The sequence below is a fragment of the Pan paniscus genome, chromosome 4 (assembly GCF_029289425.2).
Source record: "Pan paniscus chromosome 4, NHGRI_mPanPan1-v2.0_pri, whole genome shotgun sequence".
Lineage (NCBI taxonomy): Eukaryota > Metazoa > Chordata > Mammalia > Primates > Hominidae > Pan > Pan paniscus.
In genome coordinates this window covers 167,581,529-167,602,227 of record NC_073253.2, presented here as the reverse complement: position 1 = coordinate 167,602,227, position 20,699 = coordinate 167,581,529, and the positions used below count along the sequence as shown (strand labels likewise).

Sequence of the window (20,699 nt, the reverse complement as noted above, 5' to 3'; positions counted from 1 at the left end):
GGGGACTAGGGATTTGGGAGAAGTGCAGCCTGCCAGCCAGGCAGACACCGAAATCACGAAAAGAGTAGAAGCTGATTCAGGTCGATGGACTCAATGCCCCTTGAACACGTGGCCCTGATCACAAATAAACCTGCCATGTGGAATTCTGCGGTCCGTTGGCTCCAGCATTGATTTTCTATGGTCTACAGCTCTCGAGCCTGCAAAATGCACTTCTAGAACAGAAATTTAGAGGAATGAAGTCAGCTAAGGTGGAATATTTACCTCCTTTTCCACCTTCTACACTCCACACCTCGATCGGGGAAGTGTCAGTGCTCCCAGAACCGTGTGAAACAGCGAAATGGCGCGAAGAGGCCTGGGGAATGGGCAGGGGCAACAGCAAGCCTGGCCCTGGAGGTTCAATTAATGTCCCTGAGGACTTAGGTTAGAGTTCATGAGATAGAGGTGAGTTCATTCAGCCCACAGCATCTCTTTGGGGCCTCTCTTTGCTAATTCTGTGCCAAAGGTGGGAAATTTGAGACAAATAAGGCCATTCTGGCTCCTTGGGAGCTTGGAGTCTGGCAAAGGAGTTGGATATTAAGAAAACAATCACAGCCCAGAATGACAGCTGGGACAAGGCACAGTGGCAGCCGGGTGGGGGGGGAGACAATTACCCATCTGGGAGTCAGGGCTTCCTACAGGAAGTGATATTAGTGACATTCAGTATGGACTTTGAAGGCTGCATGAGAGTTCACCAGCAGACAAGGTGGGGAAATGAGCAGCTTATGCCAAGGCATGTCGGTGCTGTTACCGGAAAAGGTCTCGATTAAAACCTCAAGGGAGGGTTCCTGGACCTCATGCAAGAAATAATTTGGGGCAAGTCCATAGAATAAAGTGAAAGCAAGTTGATTAAGATAGTAAAGGAATAAAGAGTGGCTACCCCATAGGCAGAGCCCTGGCATGTGATGCTCGAGTCTAAGTATACTTATGGTTATTTCTTGATCACGTGCTAAACAAGGGGTGGATTATTCATGAGTTTTCCAAGAAAGGGGCAGGGATTTCTGGAACTTTTTAGACTATGTAGAGTAACTTCCAGACATCACTATGGCATTTGTAAACTGTCATGGTGCTGGTGGGAATGTCTCTTAGCACGCTAATGGATTATAACTAATATAATGAGCAGTGAGGACAACCAGAGATCTCTTTCATTGCCATCCTGGTTTTGGTGGGTTTTGGCCGGCTTCTTTACAGCATTCTGTTTTATCAGTAAGGTCTTTGTGACCTGTGTCTTGTGCGGACCTCCTATCTCATTCTGTGACTAAGAATGCCTTAACCTCCTGGGAATGCAGCCCAGTAGATCTCCGCCTTATTTCACCCAGTCCCTATTCAAGATGGAGTTGCTCTGGTTCACACGCCTCTGATAGTGGGAAAAAACCGAATCTATTTTCTTCTAGAGATGACAAGTTATGTCTACTTTTGGGACATGGAGAAAGGGAGGTGACTGGTAGTAGGTGAACCTGGACACATAGCCAGGGAACTATAAAGAGGGTCCAGATGAGAAAAAAGTGAATGTGGTTCAGGGCGGCCCTAGGATTAAAATCAGCTTTGGGATTTGAATGGGTATCCATCCAAATGGATAAAGATGCAGGTTAAAGAGAGATGTTTAACTGTCAATTTGGCCAGTAGCAAAATAATAAAAAACACATGGGGCTTTCAATATATGGTGTAATTTAGACACCCGAACAAGCCTACAGGTCTTATCCCTGTCTTACAGATAAAGAGACTGGGGCACAGAGAGGTCAAGTGGCTTCCCAAGATCACACACCTGGCAAGTGGCTGAGCGACTACTAGACACAGATTCCCAAATGAACACAAAGCCTGGAGTCAGGCTGGCTCCAGATGCCTGCTCCGGACCAGCTCTGGGGCCTTAGACTCTTTCACTTCACTCAGATTCCGTTTCCCACCAGCAACTGAAAAGGATGGCATCCAACTTGCAGGGCTGTTATAATCATTCAGATCATGTATATAAAGCACCATAACCCAGGACAAAGCCCATCAGCAAACCGCAAGAAATATCACTGGGGTGCCTTTCTATATCACCCATTTACCTCCTAGACAACTTGGCTTTCTATATCTTCTTGCCTTTCTATATCTTCTTGCCTTTCTATATCATCCATTTAGGCTCTGCTTGGGAGAACCGAAGATTATCTGCTGATAAAAATCTCAACCCAGATGGTCACTACAATTCACTGGAACTGGACTAGTTGAAATGGGATTTCTCTTCCATTCGAGTTCTCCCTTAGGTTTGGGCTCCCCGATGAACTCGAATTTGCAGAAGTGTTTTGTGTTTGTGACAAGGAACTAGTCCAGTTCCAGTGAATTGTAGTGACCATCTGGGTTGAGATTTTTATCAGCAGATAATCTTCAGTTCTCCCAAGCAGAGCCTAAATGGATCTTTCCAGTCTGAACAGCCAGCCTAAACTGCATCACCAGCCCACAATTCAGTTCTCCAAAAACTATGGTGGACACTCAGAAAAGCCCAAGTTGTCTAGGAGGTAAATGGGTGATATAGAAATGTAAGAAGAAAAAAACCAATAACACAATTTTAAAATGCACAAAGGACTTGAATAGACACTTCTCCAAAGAAGATAAACAAATGGCCAACAAGCACATGAAAAGATGCTGAATATCACTCATCATTAGAGAAATGCAAATCGAAACCACAATGAGATTCCATTTCACATCCATTAGAATGGTTATTATCAAAAACAAATGAACAAATAAAGAAATAAAAACAGGCCAGACACAGTGGCTCATGCCTGTAATCCCAGCACTTTGGGAGGCCAATGCAGGAAGATCACTTGAGGCCAGAAGTCCAAAACCAGACTGGTCAACATCGTGAGATTCTGTCTCTACAAAAGGAAAATTTTAAAAATAGCCAGATGTGCTGGTGGGTGCCTATAGTCCCAGCTACCAGGGAGGCGGAGGCAGAGGATCCCTTGAGCCCAGGAGATCAAGGCTGCAGTAAGCCATGATCAAAATCACTGCACTCCAGCCTGGGTGACAGGATGAGACCCTGTCTCTTAAAAAACAAAACAAGGCTGGGGGCGGTGGCTCATGCCTGTAATCCCAGCACTTTGGGAGGTTGAGGGGGGTGAGGTCAGGAGTTTGAGACCAGCCTGACCAATATGGTGAAACCCCATCTCTACTAAAAATACAAAAATTAGCCAGGCATGGCGGGCGCCTATAGTCCCAGCTACTCGGGAGGCTGAGACAGGAGAACTGCTTGAACCCAGGAGGCAGGGGTTACAGTGAGCTGAGATTGCGCCACTGCACTCCAGCCTGGGAGACAGAGCAAGACTCTTTCTCAAACAAAACAAAACAAACAAACAAAACAGATAATAACAAGTGTTGGCAAGGATGTAGAGAAATTGGAACCTTTGTGCATTGCTGAGGGAATGCGAAATGCCACAGCCCCTGTGGAAGACAGTTTAGGGGCTCCTCAAAAAAAAAATTAAACATAGAATTATCACATGATCCAGCAATTCCATTTCTTGGTATATGCACAAAAGAACTGAAACCAGGGACTTGAACAGATATTTGTATACCAACGTTCACAGCAGCATTATTCAGAATAGCCAAAAGATGAAAACAACCCAAGTGACTGTTGACAGATGAATGGATACAGAAAAAGTGCTATATTCATATAATGGAATATTATTCAGCCATAACAAGGAAATTCTGACACATGCTACAACATGGATGAGCTTTGAGGGCATTATGCCGAGTGAAATAAGCCAGACACAAAAAGACAAACATTGTGTGATTCCACTCACATGAAGTACCTAGCGTAGTCAAACTCATAGAGACGGAAAGTAGAACAATGGTTGCCAAGGCCTGGAGGAGGTTGGGGGGCAGTGGGCGGGGACTCAGTGTTTAATAGGGACAGAGCTCCAGTTTGGGAAGATGAGAAAGTTCTGGAGAGGGATGGTGGTGACGGTTGCACAACAATGTGAGTGTACTTAATGCCACTCAACTGTATGCTTTAAACATGGTTGAAATGTTAAATTTTATGTTATGTATTTTTTACTACAATAAAAAAGTAAGACAAAGGAAAGATACGGAAAGATGCAGGGATAGCATCTTCTGCTACTGGTGGTTGTGGGGGGAACTTTGTCTTCCCCAGACAGAGGAGACGGACACAGCCAGCAGGACCCACCTCTGCCGCCCATGGTGTGGCTGGGGGCAGGTCTCTCTGCCTCTCCGGAAAAACCCAGGAAGCTGGCTGATTCAGAGAGGGCCTCTAGCTTCTACCTTATTAGGAAGGCTTGGCTCCTAATAAGGCAATGCACGATGTGGCAGGGACAGAAAAGCAGACCTTCACTTCTTTGGACATTTCCAATGAGGCCTCAGGACCCTCTGGCTTGGGACTGTACTTCAGAAGAATGTGCCTTACAGGAATTACATGAGTGAGGGTCCTGGCACCGAACAGATGCCACCCTCAAGCTGGGTCCATGAAGACAGTTTAGTAAAGGGTCAATGTATACAGGTGTGGGCGGGGCTAAGGAAGCACCGAGGATGGCGTAGTACCCAGGGCTTGCAACAGCAAGACTGTCACTGTCCTGAGCAGAAAAGTGGCTTCAGGAACCCTGAGAGAGACCACGTGAGAAAGGGCACCTTTGGTAAAAACAATCGGGGAGGAGGGGCTTAGGGATTAAATACCCAGACCTCCCTCTCTCCTCCTGCCCTCAATCTCCTGCCAGGCCCTTCCACTGGCCAAGCCAAACAGGAAGACCAGGACAGAGAGCTGTCAGTGAAATCCACACAGGCCAGCCTCTGGGGCCGAAGCAGGATGGTAAAGTCTGGCAAGGAAGTCAGAGGAGCAAATGGAGGGGCGGATCCAAAGTGAATCAGCCCAAATCATCCACGTGGCCTGGCCAGGGTGGCTGAGAGCCGTCCTCCCCTGGATAAGCCCACCCTCTTCCAAAGGCTGATCCTGGACCGGGATGGGAAGTAGCTCTGTCGTGGCACGGAGAAGAGTCGTACGGTTTGTTGAAAAGAGCCCCCACTTACTGGCTGTGAAAACACTGGCCAGGGGCCTAAACCTCCCATCCATGCATTATATATTCATTTATCCATTCATTCAGCCAACATCTCCTGAAAGTGACTCAGTGCCCAGCCAGTGCTAGGAGGCACTAGATGAAGAAACGAGGAGCTGCCCCAGCCACGGTAGCTTCAACGTGTGAGATCCACCTAGAGGCAGGCAGTGACGGCCTCCATCCACCGCCTCCCTGACTCTGGACCTTCACTGATGTAATTCCTGTAAGGCACATTCTTCTGAAGTGCAGTTCCCAAGTCAGAGGGTCCTCGGGCCTCACTGGAAATGTCCAAATGTCTGGAGGCCGCCCTCTGTAAAAACACCTTTTCCTCCTAGAGTCTGCCTGAGGATGCAAAGACAGCATTTGTGAAAAGCAGGGGCCACGGGGCCCAGCGAGCAGTTAAGTGCTCCGCAACTGGAAATCGATGGCCTTGCTAACAAGCACCCAGGTGCCCCTCACACATAGTCACCACCCTTTTATCCCCTTTTGTTGCTTCCATCGCAATTACATTGCACGTATGCGCATTTGTTGCAGTTTTTCTCTCCCTCACTCCCCATGTCCCAGACTGAGGCTGGGGGAACCTGGTCATGGGTCTCTTGCTCCTCCTGAATCACCAGGGCTTGGGGTGGGTTTAGGAATGCCAGCACTCATACCATGGACTGCACTGCGGAATGGCTTCACATGCACTTAATCCTGGGCGCAGCACCGGCAGGCAGGCGGTACCACTGACACATGCTACAATATGGATGAGCCCTGAGGACGTTATGCCGAGTGAAATAAGCCAGACACAAAAAGACAAACATGGTGCTTGTACTACTAGGCTCATATTATAGACGAACAGACCCAACCCAGAGAGGTTAAGCAACTTGCCGAGGGCACAGAGTGGAAAAGCGGCAAAGCCGGGATTCGAACCCGGGTGTCCGGCTCTCCAAACTGGCGGTGGATGGCGGCTGCCGGAGCGAGAGTGCTGGAATGAATCGACACGTCAATCAGTGAACGGGCGACGGGGTCAGTCCAGTCCCCTCCCCCGGCGCGGCGGCTCAGCACCGGGACAAAGGCCGGGCGGGGGCCGGACGTGGCCGGCGGGGTTCGCGCGCGGTGGGCGGGGGTCGGGGCCGGGCCCTTTAAGGGGGGCGGGCCGGCGGCGCGGGGGGCGGTGCGGGGGGCGGTGCGGGGGGCGGCGCGGGGGGCGGCGCGGGGGGCGGCGCGGGGGGCGGGCCGGGGGCGGGCGGCGGCGGCTGGGCCCGGCTGGAGTGCGCGCCGAGCGAAGGGCGGCGGCGGTGGCGGCGGCGGCTCGTGCTCGGCCCCGGCTGTGATTGCGCTCAGCTCCAGGTTCCCTGCCCGCGGCGGCGCGCCCCCAGCGCTCCCTGCACCCCGCGCCACCCGCACCCGCGCTCGGCCCGCTGCGGGCGGAGGAGCGGCCATGCCGCCGCGGCGCAGCATCGTGGAGGTGAAGGTGCTAGACGTGCAGAAGCGGCGGGTGCCCAACAAGCATTATGTGAGTGCGGCGCGGCCCCCACGCCCCCTTGAGCCCGCGCCCCGTCGGGGGCGACCGAGGGCCCCCGGCTTGGAAAACTTCTGCCTCCAGCGCTTCCCGTCCCCTCCTCCCCTGCTCTCCCCTCGGCCCTGCGGCGGCGCTGCCCGGGTCCCTCCCGACTCCTCCTCCCTCCCCTCCCCTCCCCGCTTTTGCCTCGTTCTCCCCCTCCATCCCTTCCCCTCCCCTCCCCGCTTTTGCCTCGTTCTCCCCCTCCATCCCTTCCTCCCGCCTCGCCCCCCTAGTCGCCTCCCTGCGGCTCCTCTACCCCTTTCCGTCTCCTCCGTGTCCCCCCAACTCCCGTCCTGCTCATCTGTGGAAAAGTCTGGCCCCAGCCGCTGAGGGGTCTGAGACAGAAAGCGGGAGAGAGAGAAGTGCCTGTTCTCAGGCCGCCCGCCTTGCCCCTCCTTGTCCAGAGGCGCGCAGACCCGCAGTCCCCAGCCACAGGTAGCCCCTCTAGGGTTCGCCGAATTTGACTCCGTTCTTTGGCAAGAGCCGGCCTGGGCGATGGAGGAGATCTCTGGGAATGGATCATTTGAGTGGCTACGCCTTTAAAGGGTTAAAAACATCCCCTGCCCCCTCTCTCCAGTAACTTCTGTTTTAAAATGTACGAAAGTTTTCTCCTGGCATCTCCCTCTGGAACATGGGAATCTTGTTTGGAGCTGGCAAGGACTTGAGAAAATGGGACAGAAGCGTCGTTTTGCAGATAGGAAGGCTGAGGCTCAGAGGTTGCAGGTCCTGGAACATAGAGCTGCATTCGGGCTTCCCTCCCTCCAGCAGGGGTGCCTGGGGCTGACGGTGACCTGCAGGTGGAAAGTGGCTTCCGCAGCAACCTAGGGGACACGTCTGCAGATTCAGGAGGCCCTGGGACCACCTCGCAGGTTCTAGGTGGAGATAAAGGGGATGTGGGGTGATGGGCCCACATGAGGCCTTGGGGAGGGCCTCATTACAGCAGGGAAGGGGGCTATAGTGTCTCTGGCGGTGAGAAGTGGGCAGTGGCGGAGCCTGGCTGCAGAGAAGTTAACCAGGAAGGGAAAAAGAGTAAGAGGGAGGGAAAAAATCCTAACAAAGAAGTATAGAACAATGAATAGAAAAGGGCGTTGGCTGGCTAAATTAAGCTCCTTGGCCTCCCTGGAAGTCGTCTTCAGATCTTTTTTTTTTTTAAGAACTAATTCTTACAAAGTAGATCTGCATGCCTTCCATGAATAGCCTATGAAATTCTGAAAGGAGATAGCCGGGAACCCTCTCCGCGCTCTCCACAAGAAAGGGTGTGCTGTGTGAGTCTGTATTGTTATTGGCTGGGCAGCCAGTTATTCAGCCCTTAGCCAGGCGGTGGGAAGCTATTTCCTGGACCTGTGGCATCTTTATATAGAGTGAAGTTTCCCTTGATTCCAGAGCTGAGCTAAATTGTCTTTTTTTTTTTCTTCCTTTTTTTATTTTTTGTTAACTGTTTTCAAATGCTGCCAAATCTTAGTTTCTTGTTTGAGCCTGTTAGCGTGTAAGTGAGTTTGCCTCTTTGGCATGAAGACAGTTTTCACCAACATGGCAACTGGAGGAAGTCTGGAATTCTCCATGCCACCTCCCACCAGGTCTGTGAGCTGGCAAAAACGAGAATAGATACCGCCACCGAGGCCCGGCCATCATCGTCCACGCGCCCTCTTCTGGCCTCTCCTATCACGCCCATATCAGGCAGAGGGCCTTAAGCCCATTTGACAGATGAGGAAACCAGGGCTCAGCAAAGTGAGGTCCCACGCCTAAGGTCACAGTCAAGAGCCAAGCAGGGATGTAGATCCAGGCCCGCTGGACCCCAAAAGGACCACACCACTTCCCACATCCAGTACCCCTATAGTTTCTCTGAGCAAAGTCCTCTGAAAAACTGGGAAATCTCTCTTATCATTAGTGAAAACCTGGAAGCTTTTCATTCTCTGCTCTGTCAGCTCCATCCTTGCCAGTTTTTTGAAGGTTTTGCGCTTTGAGAACCGTCTTTTGAAGCTTTCAGCCACTTTTTGGGGGCCCCCTGAGACAAGTTTCTATGTTAAAACATAGATTGGGATTCAGATCTTGGCCTCCCAGCTTGTAGCTGTGTCACCTCAGCCTCAGTTTTTTCATCTGTGTAATGGGGATGGTGGTGTCCATTTCCTAGGGGTAGCAGCCACATGACAGGCTGCCTTAGGGCATTCCTAAATGCCCTAAAGGCATAGCTCCCTGCCTGCCTGTCCTGAGGTATCTTGTCACTGATTGGGAACATGCCAAAGTCACATGGTAGGGGGATTCATCAAGAACTTGTTTTTCTGCATGTGGCTTTAGTCACTCATGTGATTCAAGGGGCCCTCTCCCTTCTAGCCCAGGCTTCTGGGTTCATCAGATGAGGAGGGGCAATGGGCTGAACTGAAGCCTGAGTCATCCACAGGAACAGAGAACATTTACTGCCTTGATGGCAGGGGAGCCGAACCCAATGGAAACAGATCCCTGTGGTGGGCGACCGCTGCTGTTCCCAAGCTCCACCCCAACCCCTCACACAATCTGGAAAGAGTGGGCATGAAGGCAGCTATTGGCGAGCCTGGACTTTGACTCCCATTTGGTATCCCTCTTTCTGAAGCCACCCTGGAGAGACAGCATCAGCTGGGGAGTTGAACTTTTCTGCTGTGTGACCTCGGACTGGTTGGTTTGCCTCTCTGAGCTCTAGCTTCTGTGTAAATACTGCTACATCCCTCAAGGGCAGAGTTTCTCAAACTCAACACTTTTGACATTTGGGGCTGGATCATTCTTTGTTACAGGGCTGTCCTGTGGATTGCAGGATGTTTCGCAGCATCCCTGGCTTCTACCCAGCTAGTCATCCCCCTTCCCAATTGTGACACCCAAAAGGCCTCCAGGCATTGATTGCTGCATGTCCTCTGGGGGGCAGCACCACACACATCCCACCCCAGCCACTGCACCATAGAATATAAAGTCAGTTTTTGAGAGTCCTCTTCACTATGCCCCCTAATTTCCCACTACCCCTCTCCCCATTTGTAGCCATCTCGGCCACCACCTGCTCATCACTCACTTGCCTGTGAGGGACAGGGTCACAGGTGCTGTAGATGTCATTGGAGAACTGCACCCGGAGTTCAGGGCTGCCCATCAGGGCTGGGCCACCTGCTCCCTCTGAAATGGTGCCTTCTCCATGATCAGAATGGCGTCCTCTCCAGCCCCAGCCTCAGTCACCCGCAGGCAGAGACATCATCCATGGGCCCAGGGGCAGAGCCACAGGCCAGGTCTGGAGAATGCAGGGCCAGAAGCTCCGGGTGCCTGTGAGATCCTGAGAGGCTGATGACAATGAACCATGATATTGTTTGGAGAGCGTTTCCCTGGAGCCACTGCCCTCTGTTGGAAGCAGGGAGGTGAAGATTTGGGGAGCTCCTGCCTTTCTCTGCCAGCATCTTTCCTGCACTAGAGCCCGAGGGCTTGGGGATGAATGGAGAGGGGCTTTTGAGGGTGACATCCTGGGAGACCCTCCCCAGCTAGCTTGTCTTCAGCTTGGGGGGAGGAAGAAGAGCTCCAGGTAGGATTTGTGGGTTTTATTTGGATCACCCCATTTCCCGCACTGGAGAGGGATGTACAGAAGCATTAGTGTCTCGGCAGCAGGAGCCTGGAGATGCTGGCCTGCTCTGTCTCAAGATCTTTAAATGTTAAGAGGAGCAGGATGGTCGGAATATTTATGGCAGCAAGAATAACAGTGGTCAAAGTGTCCTCGGTAACCTGAGCGGGGCACTGGGTCCCTTTCAAATGGGTATATTTTCAATATAGTAATACAATATTCTGCACATATATAGATACATAGAATAAAATAGCTGTCTATATCTATATACCTTCCAAGTCTTCACATCTCTATATTTTGCCAATTTGTTTCAAAACTTTTTTGTTTTTATTTTTAAGAAATAAAGCATCGCAGATGCAAACCCCCCGGACGCCCTCCCCGATGCTGCCCCTCCCCCATAAAACCACTATCCTGCATTTGATGTTGATCATTCCCATGCACTTATAAAAAATAGACTAATAGATAGGATATTTTTTTAACAGCTTGCTTTCTTGAGGTATAATTTACATACCATAAAATTCACCCATTGTAAGTGTGCAATTCACTTATTTTTAAAGTAAATTTGCAGAGCTATGCAACCATCACCACAATGCAGTATTATAACATTTCCATCATCCCCAGAAAGATCCCCCACGCCCATTTGCCATCAATCCCCTTCCCACCGCAGCCCATGGACCTTTTAATGTTTTTCCCTTTTTAACATTCCCTAAAATCTTGTATTGTCGTGAATGTTTTAAAACTATAAATAAGCATTACACTTTTGAGATCTATGTCGATCCAGCTAGCTCCAGTTCGTTTTAACTGTCGTTTACTATGGCATTGATGAATATGCCCCTGTTTTTTCAAGCTCGTGCCGGGAACTGTTAGGATGTTTCCAGCAGTTGACTTTCTTACCGCTGCCTCCTTGCACAGGGTCCCACGGTAGAATTGCTGGGTCTTGGGGTTTGTGCGTTTTCAACTTTGCACTTACATCCCCAGGGTTCCCTTTGCTCTCTGTTCTTGCTAACACTCCGTATCATCAGACTTTTCAGTCTTTGCCAATCCAATAGGTGCAAAAGTGGTGCTTGTTCACACCAGTGAGGTTGAGCAGCTTTTCATACCTTTATCGGCTATCTGAGTTTCCTCTTCTGCGAATTACCAGTTTTTATCCTTTGCCTGTTTTTCAATATATTGGGTTATTTGTCTTTTATTGATTGGCGGGATTTATTTATACATTTGGGATACTAATCCTTCAGGTAATTACATTAGTTTTTTGTTTTCCCCTGGAGGAGTCTGCAGATTCAGAGAGGTGGAGGCATGTGCCTGAGGTCACACAGCAAGGAGTGGCTGCGTGGGAATTGCCCTTGTGTCTGGGAGAAACGTAGGGGGATCCTGTGATTCCACCACGGAGCTGACTGACCTTGGATGGGTCACTTAGGCTTCTGGACCCCGGTTTCCCCTTATATGAGATACTGGGGCCATCCCAGGCCCTTCTCTGATCTCACCATTTATTCAGCCCCGACTGAAGAAGTGCAAGCCACCGCCAGCCCTTAGTCATTCTCACCCCAGGAAGCTCTGGGTAGATGGTGCCCCTGGAGTGATGGCTCTGCAGGCTCTGTGCTGCCAGCCTGAAACCTCCCTCTTTGATTTGCCAGGCTCCGGAAGCCTAGGGGTCACTGTGCTGAGCAGCTGAGTTTGGAAGAGTAGATTGCGCCCTTAGTAGGCATTACTGGCATTCTCAGTCCCTTAAGGGGCCTCCAGCAGGTGAGCCCAATGGTCTAGAACAAACCATGGATCTGCTGCCCAAATTAGCTTCATTATCTTCTCCAGCCCCCAGTTTCCTCCCTCTCCTCCTATCCCTGGCACCTGTTTTGTGGGAACACAGAGGGCAGGGCAGCAAAGTTGAGTGGAAAGAACTCGGGTGTTAGAGGTAAACATCTGGATTCAAGTTCTTCATGGCCTTGGACAATTGGCCGAATGCCCCCGCTTAGTTTTTACATTTGTAAAATAGGTGCAGTGACTTCCTTCTGAGACGGTTGTGCAGGCTTTTGGTGATGTATGCACGGAATCTGTGCTCCAGCCCTGCTGCTGGGAAGAATAAAACTGCTAGCACATGTCTTTCCAACCCACCGTTACCTTCATGATGAAAAGACCTGGCTTTGAATTCTCTTCAAGCGCTCCTGAGCGGGGTGACCTTGCACTATGTGAGGATCTGTAAAATGGGAATAGTCATAGTACCTAGCACACAATGCTGAGCCTCACGGGTATAGAAGGCACTCAATAAATCACTTGAACCTGGGAGGCGGAGGTTGCAGTGAGCCGAGATCGCGCCACTTCACTCCAGCCTGGGTGACAAAGGGAGACTCTGTCGGCAAAAATAAAATAAAGGTACTCAATAAATGGTAGTCATGAAAAGTACTATTGATGATAATAATAGTTGTGATCTAAATTTCTGCACCGCTTTCCGGCCTGCTGCCCAGAAGGCACACCATGCAGTTTTCATGGTCTTTTCATTCAAGAGGCATTCTGGGGGATACCTGCCCCAGGCTGGGCCCATGCCGCTGCTGGGATAGGCCCCCGGGAGCAAGGCAGAGCCATTCCTACCTATTGCACAGGGGGGTTCTTGTCCTCTACTTTGTCTGTGTCACAAGAGTTAGGGCCCTCTTAAGGCCCCTTGGGTAGGTTTTTCTTTAACGACTATTGCTTTCTTTGGATTGGGAAAAAGTAGGTGCTTGTCACACAGGCAAGCTATGTATGCCAAGTGAGTGGCAAGCAAAGGGCATTTCTGTGTTGATCTGGGATGCTCTGCTAGGGACCTGGTCAACCATGCTCCCCCACCCCACCCCATAGGTGCAATGCACCAGCCCCTCAGCTCACCTAGCCGGTCATCCTCAATGGGAGAAGTCCCAGCCTGCTCTGGTGCACTCTGTGCTGCTGCAGGTGTCTCAGGGTCAAAGGAGGTGGAGCAGTCATATCTTCAAATTATTTAAATGTCACTTTAGTTCAGACTTTGAATCAATGCCATTCTGCGCCTCTAGTGGGCTGAGAAAGTACATCAGACAGCTTGGGTTCACATCCCTGCTCTGCCACCTACCAACTGTGTGACCTCAGACAAGCCTCTGTGCCTCAGTTTCCTCATCTATAAAATGAGGATAAAAATAGTTCCAATTTCATAGGGCTAATGTGAGAGTTAAAGGGGCCTAGCATGTAATTGAGGTTTGATAATGGTAAACTATATTAGGAGTGTACAAACCTAGTATCATTTATGATCATAAAAGGTTGGTAACCACTTAAAAGTGCATCAGTAGAGATGCAAAGATAAAACGTGCTATATCCATGAGCTAGAATACCATCAAGATGGTAAAACTGTGTTCCATCTTCTATCACAAGAATATTAAATAGCTAAAGCTGGTTTGCAAAACAGCATGCTCAGGCTGATTTTCACCTGATTACAAACGAAGGATGAAAATATGAGTCTGTGTAAGCTCAGAAGTACAGCTGATAAAATGTCATTCCTTTTTTTTTTTCTGCTTGTCTGTGCTTTTCTGTGCTTTTCTCTTTTCCGAATGTTCTGCAATGAACACATATTCTTGTTTTTAGTAAAAATAAAAAAAACAGCAAATGCTCATTTTTAAAAAGAAGCTATGTCAAGCTGGGGCAGCTCCAGCCAGATCCCCACATCCTGCTGCCCCATCCTGTCCCAAAGGATTCTCCTGTCCTCCTGAGGCAGGCACCAGCCTTCAGAGGCTCTTTCCCCACTCCTGCCACAGAGGGAGGTCTCTGGATGTGGCTTTCCAGTCCGTGAGCTAGAGAAATAGAAAGCGATGAGTTTAAAATACCACGAGGGAAGGCCTGGGCAGATGCTTTCCTGGTTAAAATGCTCCTTGCTCAGCAAGTCCAGGCCCTTCCCCATCGTGCTTGCAGCCAAATAGGGTTGGGAAGAATTGTAGGCTCAAGTTCTGCAGATCCAGCATGGTCTGTACCCTAAAGTCACAGGGCACCAGAAACGTCATCCAGGTTAGAGGTGTGCCCTACAGCCCACTTCCCTGGGCGTTTCATGCATCCTCTTGCCTCCCACTGGAGGTGCAGGCGAGTCAGCAAGCAGCCCAGTTATCACACTGCCAAACAAGGAAGGCTAGAGGGACCATGCCGTTCCCGCCGTGACACTCACGTCCTGCTTGCAAATTGTGCATCCTTTTTTCCTCGGAGAAAGAGCTGTGGTAGCGGGAATGTCAGGGGAGCAGTCTTGCTTTGCATGACTCAGTTTTCCCCTTCCCCTTGGCGATGAAGCCAGCTGTGGGTCCCTGCAGCTGCAGGAAAGGGAGCCACTGCCCCCCGAGCAGCCTGTTAGTCTGGTGGGTTCAACCAGGGAGTTGTGAGCACCCACAAGTGGCCAAAAGAGAAGACAGGTTTATTGAGAAGGCCATGTGGCTTCTGCAGGCAGGGCCTGGGTTCTAATTTGGTTCTGTCATTCACTCACTGTTGGCCCTGAGCCTTCTCTGGGCAGTAGGGGGCTTTGTTGGGGAGATCCAATGAGCTTTTATGCAGAATGCCTGAGGAGGGGTGCTGCTGGCCTGGGTAATGCCCAGAAGCCGAGGCTCTGTGGTCCCTATCCTAGAGCCCTTGTCGGGGGGGTCAGCTGGCCCCTGGGTGGAGCTGGCATCCTTTGCCCACTGACGTGACACGGGAACCAGCTGACATGACAGACTCAGGAGGCTCAGTGCCTCCAGCAGTGGGCCGGGGGCAGGGCTCATGTGGCTGCCTGCTGCGGACTCTGCCTCTGCAGAAGCCTGCGGACCTGAGCTCCGCCACAAGCCATCGGCCTCTGCCCCATTCTCCAAACTGCAGGACTTTCTCCTCCCTTATTTGCTGGCCCAGATGCACACCTGCAGGCGGGCATGACTCTCAGCCCAGGGTCTTCTTCAGGTGGTAAAGGGAGGAGGGGCTGTGGGCAGAGCTCACCTGCCTGCTTCTGCAGCCCTGTCTCAGGCTTTCCCAGGGCTGAGGGTGGCCAGAGTTAGCAAATGAAAATGCAGAATGCCCAGTTCAATTTCGGTTTCAAATAAACATGCAATATTTGGGACATTTTTATGAGAAACAATTACTCGTTGTTTATCCGAGATTCAGATTTTACCGGGCATCCTATTCTTTAACTGGCAAAGCTGCCAGAGCTACCACTTTGGAAAAACAGCAACCACCACCAAGAAGCCTTCATTATAAGGGCTGGGCATGGGAGTTCACGCCTGTAATCCCAGCATCTTGGGAGGCTGAGGCGAGAAGATCGCTTGAGCCCAGGAGTTCAATACCAGCCTGGGGAACATAGTGAGACCTCATCTCTACTAAAAATCCACAAAATTAGCTGGGTGTGATGATTCTCGCCTGCAATCCCAGCTACTTGAGAGGCTGAGGCAGGAAGATCGCTTGAGCCCAGGAGGTGGAGGCTGCAGTGAGCCGTGTTTGCGCCACTGCACTCCAGCCTGGGCGACAGAGATGACATGTGGATAGACAAAGCAGGAATTGAGACCTCAAGAAGGTCAGTGTCCTGACAGGCAGACAGGTGCCCTGGGCTTCTGGGGGACCTGGTCCTGGGGAAGGCAGCACTGCAGAGGTGACCCGAGGCCAGTCACAAAGCATGGGAGGGATGCTGCCAAGTGGGCAAGGGTGAAGGAGTTACAGGTAGAGAGAACAGGAGGGCAAAGAAATGGAAACCCTGGCACATGGCGTGTTTGAAAAAGCAGAAGAGGTTTGAATAATGGAGATGAAGCTCTGTGGGTAGAGGGGCCAGAAGGACCTGGGGGCTCCTGGCTGACCTGAGAACCACAGGAGAGAAGGCATGGGTCCCCCTCAGGAAGGCCATAGCTCCAGTACAGCACACGAAGGCTGAGGCCAGGGCTCGGGGCCAGAGGCAGTCACTGGAGTAGCGGGAGGAGCTGGTGCTCAGAAGCACTTCCCCAGCTTGAAGGGTGGGTAGAAGAGCCCTTCATGGGTGAATCCAGGGAGCAGAGCACAGACAGACCCAGGAGCCCCTGTCCAAATGAGCCATGTGCAGACAGTGGAGATGGAGGGAGAGAGGGAAGGTTATTAGAGGGGACTCTGCAAGCCAGTAGTAATCCTGAAATTCCAGGGCAATTAAATAACTCCAAATTTGTTTTGTTCTCAAGATTCAATAGTAATTTTTTATTATTAACAGTATAGAAGAGCTATCATTTATCTAAGTGCTTACTATGTGCTCAAGGCTTTTCATGCTTTATGTCTTTGAATCCACATAGCAGCTCTGTGAGATAAGGAGTATTAGTCAGGATTCTGGGATTGCATGTGACAGAAACAGACCTGGCTAACTTAAGCCAAACAGAATGTATTGGAAAGGTGGGGCTGTCAGAATCAGGGGGAAAGCTCAGCACCCAGTCTTGGAAAGAACGTGGGCAGCTGGAGCCATCCAGGGAGTGGGAACTCCAGTAGGTATTAGGACATCACCAGGCAGGCAGCTGATCCATCCATTTTCAGACCTTTTAGCCGCTCAAGAGTCCAGTTCCAGGAGAGACTCTTACTGGCCCAGCCAGATTACCTGACCCTATGGGCCAGGTGTGAGTGGGATATTAAGATCGACGGTCCCACTGAAATCACTGGTAGTGAGAGGGATAGTTGTGGAAGGAGATTCAGGGCGCTGTTGCTGGGAGAAGGGGGCATGGAGCTTGGACAGGCAAAAACAATACATGTCTGCTACATGGATGCTGTTATTAGCCCATTTCACAAATGTGGAAACTGAGGCTTAGAAAGGTGAAGCAGTTTGCCAGGATCACTCTTGGCTCCCCTGCCTATCACTGACTGGTAATAAGGGGATAGTCACTTTCCCAGCCCCCACCTCCGTCCTGAATGGAAAAGTTGCCTTCAAGCACATAAGCATGGTATTTTCTGTTTTGTTTAATTAAGCAGAATTGCATGGCCCCCCGCCCGCTGTGCTGGCAAAGAAAGCTAGAACCCACGCGTTGGCGTCACCATTTCCTCCTCCTCAGCCAAGGTGTGAATCAGCAGCCTGTGGCTTCAGGCCACTGTTGGCTTCCAGTCAGTTCCACAGATGTGGGTTTATTGTCTGCCCTGGGCCAGGTCTGGCCCAGAGCCAGAGAGAGGCTAAGATGACCAAGCACAGTCTTGTCCTCACAGAGGTCACCGTCTGTTCAGAATGCATCTCCATAGGATAAGGGCTGCGACAGGGCCTGGAGTACCCATTCCTGCTGGGACAGAGAGGTGCACTGTCAGCTGGGTTCAAAAGCAAAGGGGTGTTCAGGGGCTGGGAAAGCCGACTAGCAGTGGGGTTCTTTACATGGGTGGAATTCAGAGGGTCCTTGAACGTAGAAGGGGAAGAATTACATCTTAATTTTCACTAACCTCCAACTGAAATTTAGCATTGCCTTCTATGATGAATGAAGGCAGCAACTCGCGGTGATACTAGTAATACATGTGACTTTGTCACCAATAGCGATTCCCTTATTTTCATCTTACTTGACAGTCGTTGCATGGATGCCTGGAGAGCATCTATACTCCTGACTATTTCCAAGTTACGGTGTCATTAGACCCACCACGAGGTTCTGTTATTTGTGGTTTTAATAAAAATGTACATATAGTCATAATTTTGTTTTTTGAAACATTTTGATAACTGTAATTCAGTATCATTAGTTTCATTTGGGATCTATGTGTTTTACTCGTTTTAAATCATTCTGAGAAGGGGTCCGTGGGTTTCCTCAGATGCCAAAGAGATTCATGGCTCCAAAAAAAGATGAAAGACCCCTCTGGGTGGAAGAGGTAGAACTTGGGAGCCAGATGGCGTGGGTTGGACCTGGCTCTGCCGTGTGTGATCTTGAGTCAGTGACTGAACCTCTCCGTGCTTCAGTTTCCTCTTCTACAAAATGAGGCTAACAAGAGTATCCACTGTGGATTATTCATGTAGAGGGTTTAGAGCCCTTCCTGGCATGTAGAAGTGCTGAATAAATTACCTGTTATTATTATCTTTACCATCATCATCATCATCATTTATCTGACTAGTGATGTGCATTTTGAGTAAGCAACCTCAAATGATGTGACACGGGCCATCTGGAATGACCACATATTAAGAAACAGACCCTAATTAAGGATGTACTCCTTGAAATTTGTAGCTGTTTTCTCCCAAAGATTTATATATTTGGATATTCAGCAGTATGGGAATTTAAACAATGTTCAAAGTAGCCTAAATGTTTATCACTGGAGGCATGATTAAATAAATGATATATATAGCCTTACAATGAACTATAAAGGCATCTTTAAAAGTGGTTTGTCCAAAGGATGTTTGATGAAATGGAGAAATGACCGCCATCTCATGCAAATGAAAAAAACCAAATCATATATATAGTGTGATCATAATTTTGAAAAATATTTCTATGCATAGGAAAAGGGTCTGAGAAGACGCATGCCCAAAGCATCATCTCTGATGGTGGAAACATGGACAGTGTTTAAGACCTCTGACCGTGCAGTCAGCCTGTTTGATTCCTAGGTTGAACAAGTTACCCAGCCTCCTTGGGCCTTACCTTTCTCCACTGCAGAACGGAAATGATAGGATAGTGTGACCTCATAGGATTGCTAAGATAGAGCACATTAAGCACATTCTAGACTCTTAAATGTTGTTAGTGATTACGGTAAACTGTCTACATTTTATTTACTATCCAAGTTTTCTCTGCAGGAGAGAGGACAGTGTAGGATGGCAAAGAAGTCCACACAGGGCTCACATTGGGACAGGGGCAGGGATTAGTCTCTGGCAGATTAGGAGCCCAACAAGGGAGGGGTCCAGGAGTGGCCAAGGGTACCCACAGAATCTGGCCTTCAGAAACCACATGTGATTTCATGGAGGAATCCCTTCTCCTCCCCTATGACACCCCTAAAAGGTGGCTGTCCCCAGGGTCTGAGAGCATACTCCCTTTACATTCCTATCTAGTTCTCTTCTCCTTGTCCTGACCCCAAGCTCAGTGGGAAGGGAGGATGAGGCTGGATTCGGTTGGGGCATTGTCAAGAGGGTATCCTAGACCAGCCTAGTTGGCCTGTTTCTGGGCAACCCTTCCGTTACCTCACCAGGGTACCCAGCTTTGATGTTGAGGCCCCAGTGGACCAATCCTATCATGACACGTACACACTGAGTTCATCATCGTCTAGGGTGTGAACCCCCCCATTTTTTCTTCAGGGCCTGGCCTAGAATAAATGCCCAGCCCAAGTGTGTTTCTTGAACAAAGCCATTAACTGCTTGTACCCTCGCAGTCCCAAGGTCCCATGATTCTAAGGCAACGGCCACTGACGTCCTTGGTGCTGAGACAGAAGCACATGTGATAACGCCCTGCTGGCCCCAGGCCGGGCAGTCAGTGTGTCATCATGTTTAAGCTGCAGGCTTTGGAGGCAGCCAGGCCCGAGTACAAACCCTGGCTTTGTCACTTTCCAGTTATATGATTTGGGCCAGGTTACTTAACCTCTCAGAACCTCAGTATCTTCTTCGTCTCTAAATGAGGGGGAAGGAGGGTCATCGCTGTGCCTGATACTGAAGTGAAGAGTACTAACTCTTAGTCTAGTTCAGTGGACACAAATGAGATCCTCTAGCCCCTGGGATGCTGTTAGGTTGAACCATATGAAATTGTCAATATTTAGCCTATAAAAATGGCAATTTCACTTGGTTCATCGTAATGTTTTAGGATTGATTTGGGCCTGTGGAGCTCACTCTTGCTTACATGGAAGGGGGTTATAAGCCACCACTGTACCAGGGGTGTTACAGGCACAATCCCATTTATACTTCACAGCAGCCCCCGAGAGACAGGTTCTTAGCACCCCCCTTTTACAGATGGGAAAACTGAGCCTCCTAACTAGCTTCTCTAGGACCCCCACTTAAGTCTTGTAGTTGGGATTGAACCCAGGTCTGTCCAGTTCAGAGTCTGTCGCTTCCACCATTGCTGTCTTGAGACTTGGTTTCCTTTTGCGTGTGGCATGGCCTTGCCTCGCAGCTGGAAGAGCCCTGGACATTCTCTAGGACGCCCCGGCCCGGGACCTGGTGGCTCCCTACTGAGATTCCCCATGATGCAGCCAGTCGGAGCCCCAGTTTCCAGCCCTAAGTGGGAGCTCGGGTTTGAACTGTCTTGACTTCTGCAGTTTTCTGCTCTGACATTTTTGGCTTTGGTTGTGGGGCTGAAAGGTGAGAGGATGACATGTGTCAATTCTCCTTCTGCACTTTGGGGGTGTTCTTCCTGAGCTCTCCTGCCCGCTTGTTAAATGCAAGTCCCGACACCTAGACTCCTGATCCAGGCACAGCATCCCCAGGTCTCACCCTTGCCCACAGCCCCATCGAGGCAGGGCCAAAATGGCTGCTGGAGGCAGGAGGTCAGACCTGGGGGATGCGGGGTGGGGTGGCAGAAACCCAGGCGGGTGATTGTGTAGGAGGACGTGCAGGATTGCTACTTTGCCATCTCGACCGCGTGCTCCTTGAAGACAGCTTTGATGCTACTGCCTTGCGCATAGTGGGTGCTCTTGT

General features: G+C 50.2%; 1 protein-coding gene across 3 annotated transcripts in view; it reads left to right on the top strand.

Moving 5' to 3' along the window:
* The first annotated feature begins 6,307 nt into the window (after positions 1 to 6,307).
* SH3PXD2B (SH3 and PX domains 2B) overlaps positions 6,308 to 20,699 on the top strand; it is a 129,716-nt gene continuing 115,324 nt past the window's right edge. For all 3 annotated transcript variants that reach the window (XM_034960967.4, XM_003814025.6, XM_034960965.3), the window contains exon 1: positions 6,308 to 6,573. In XM_034960967.4, the coding sequence (XP_034816858.1) occupies positions 6,499 to 6,573 (75 nt within the window). In that variant the 5' untranslated portion in view covers positions 6,308 to 6,498. The remainder of the gene's footprint in view (positions 6,574 to 20,699) is intronic.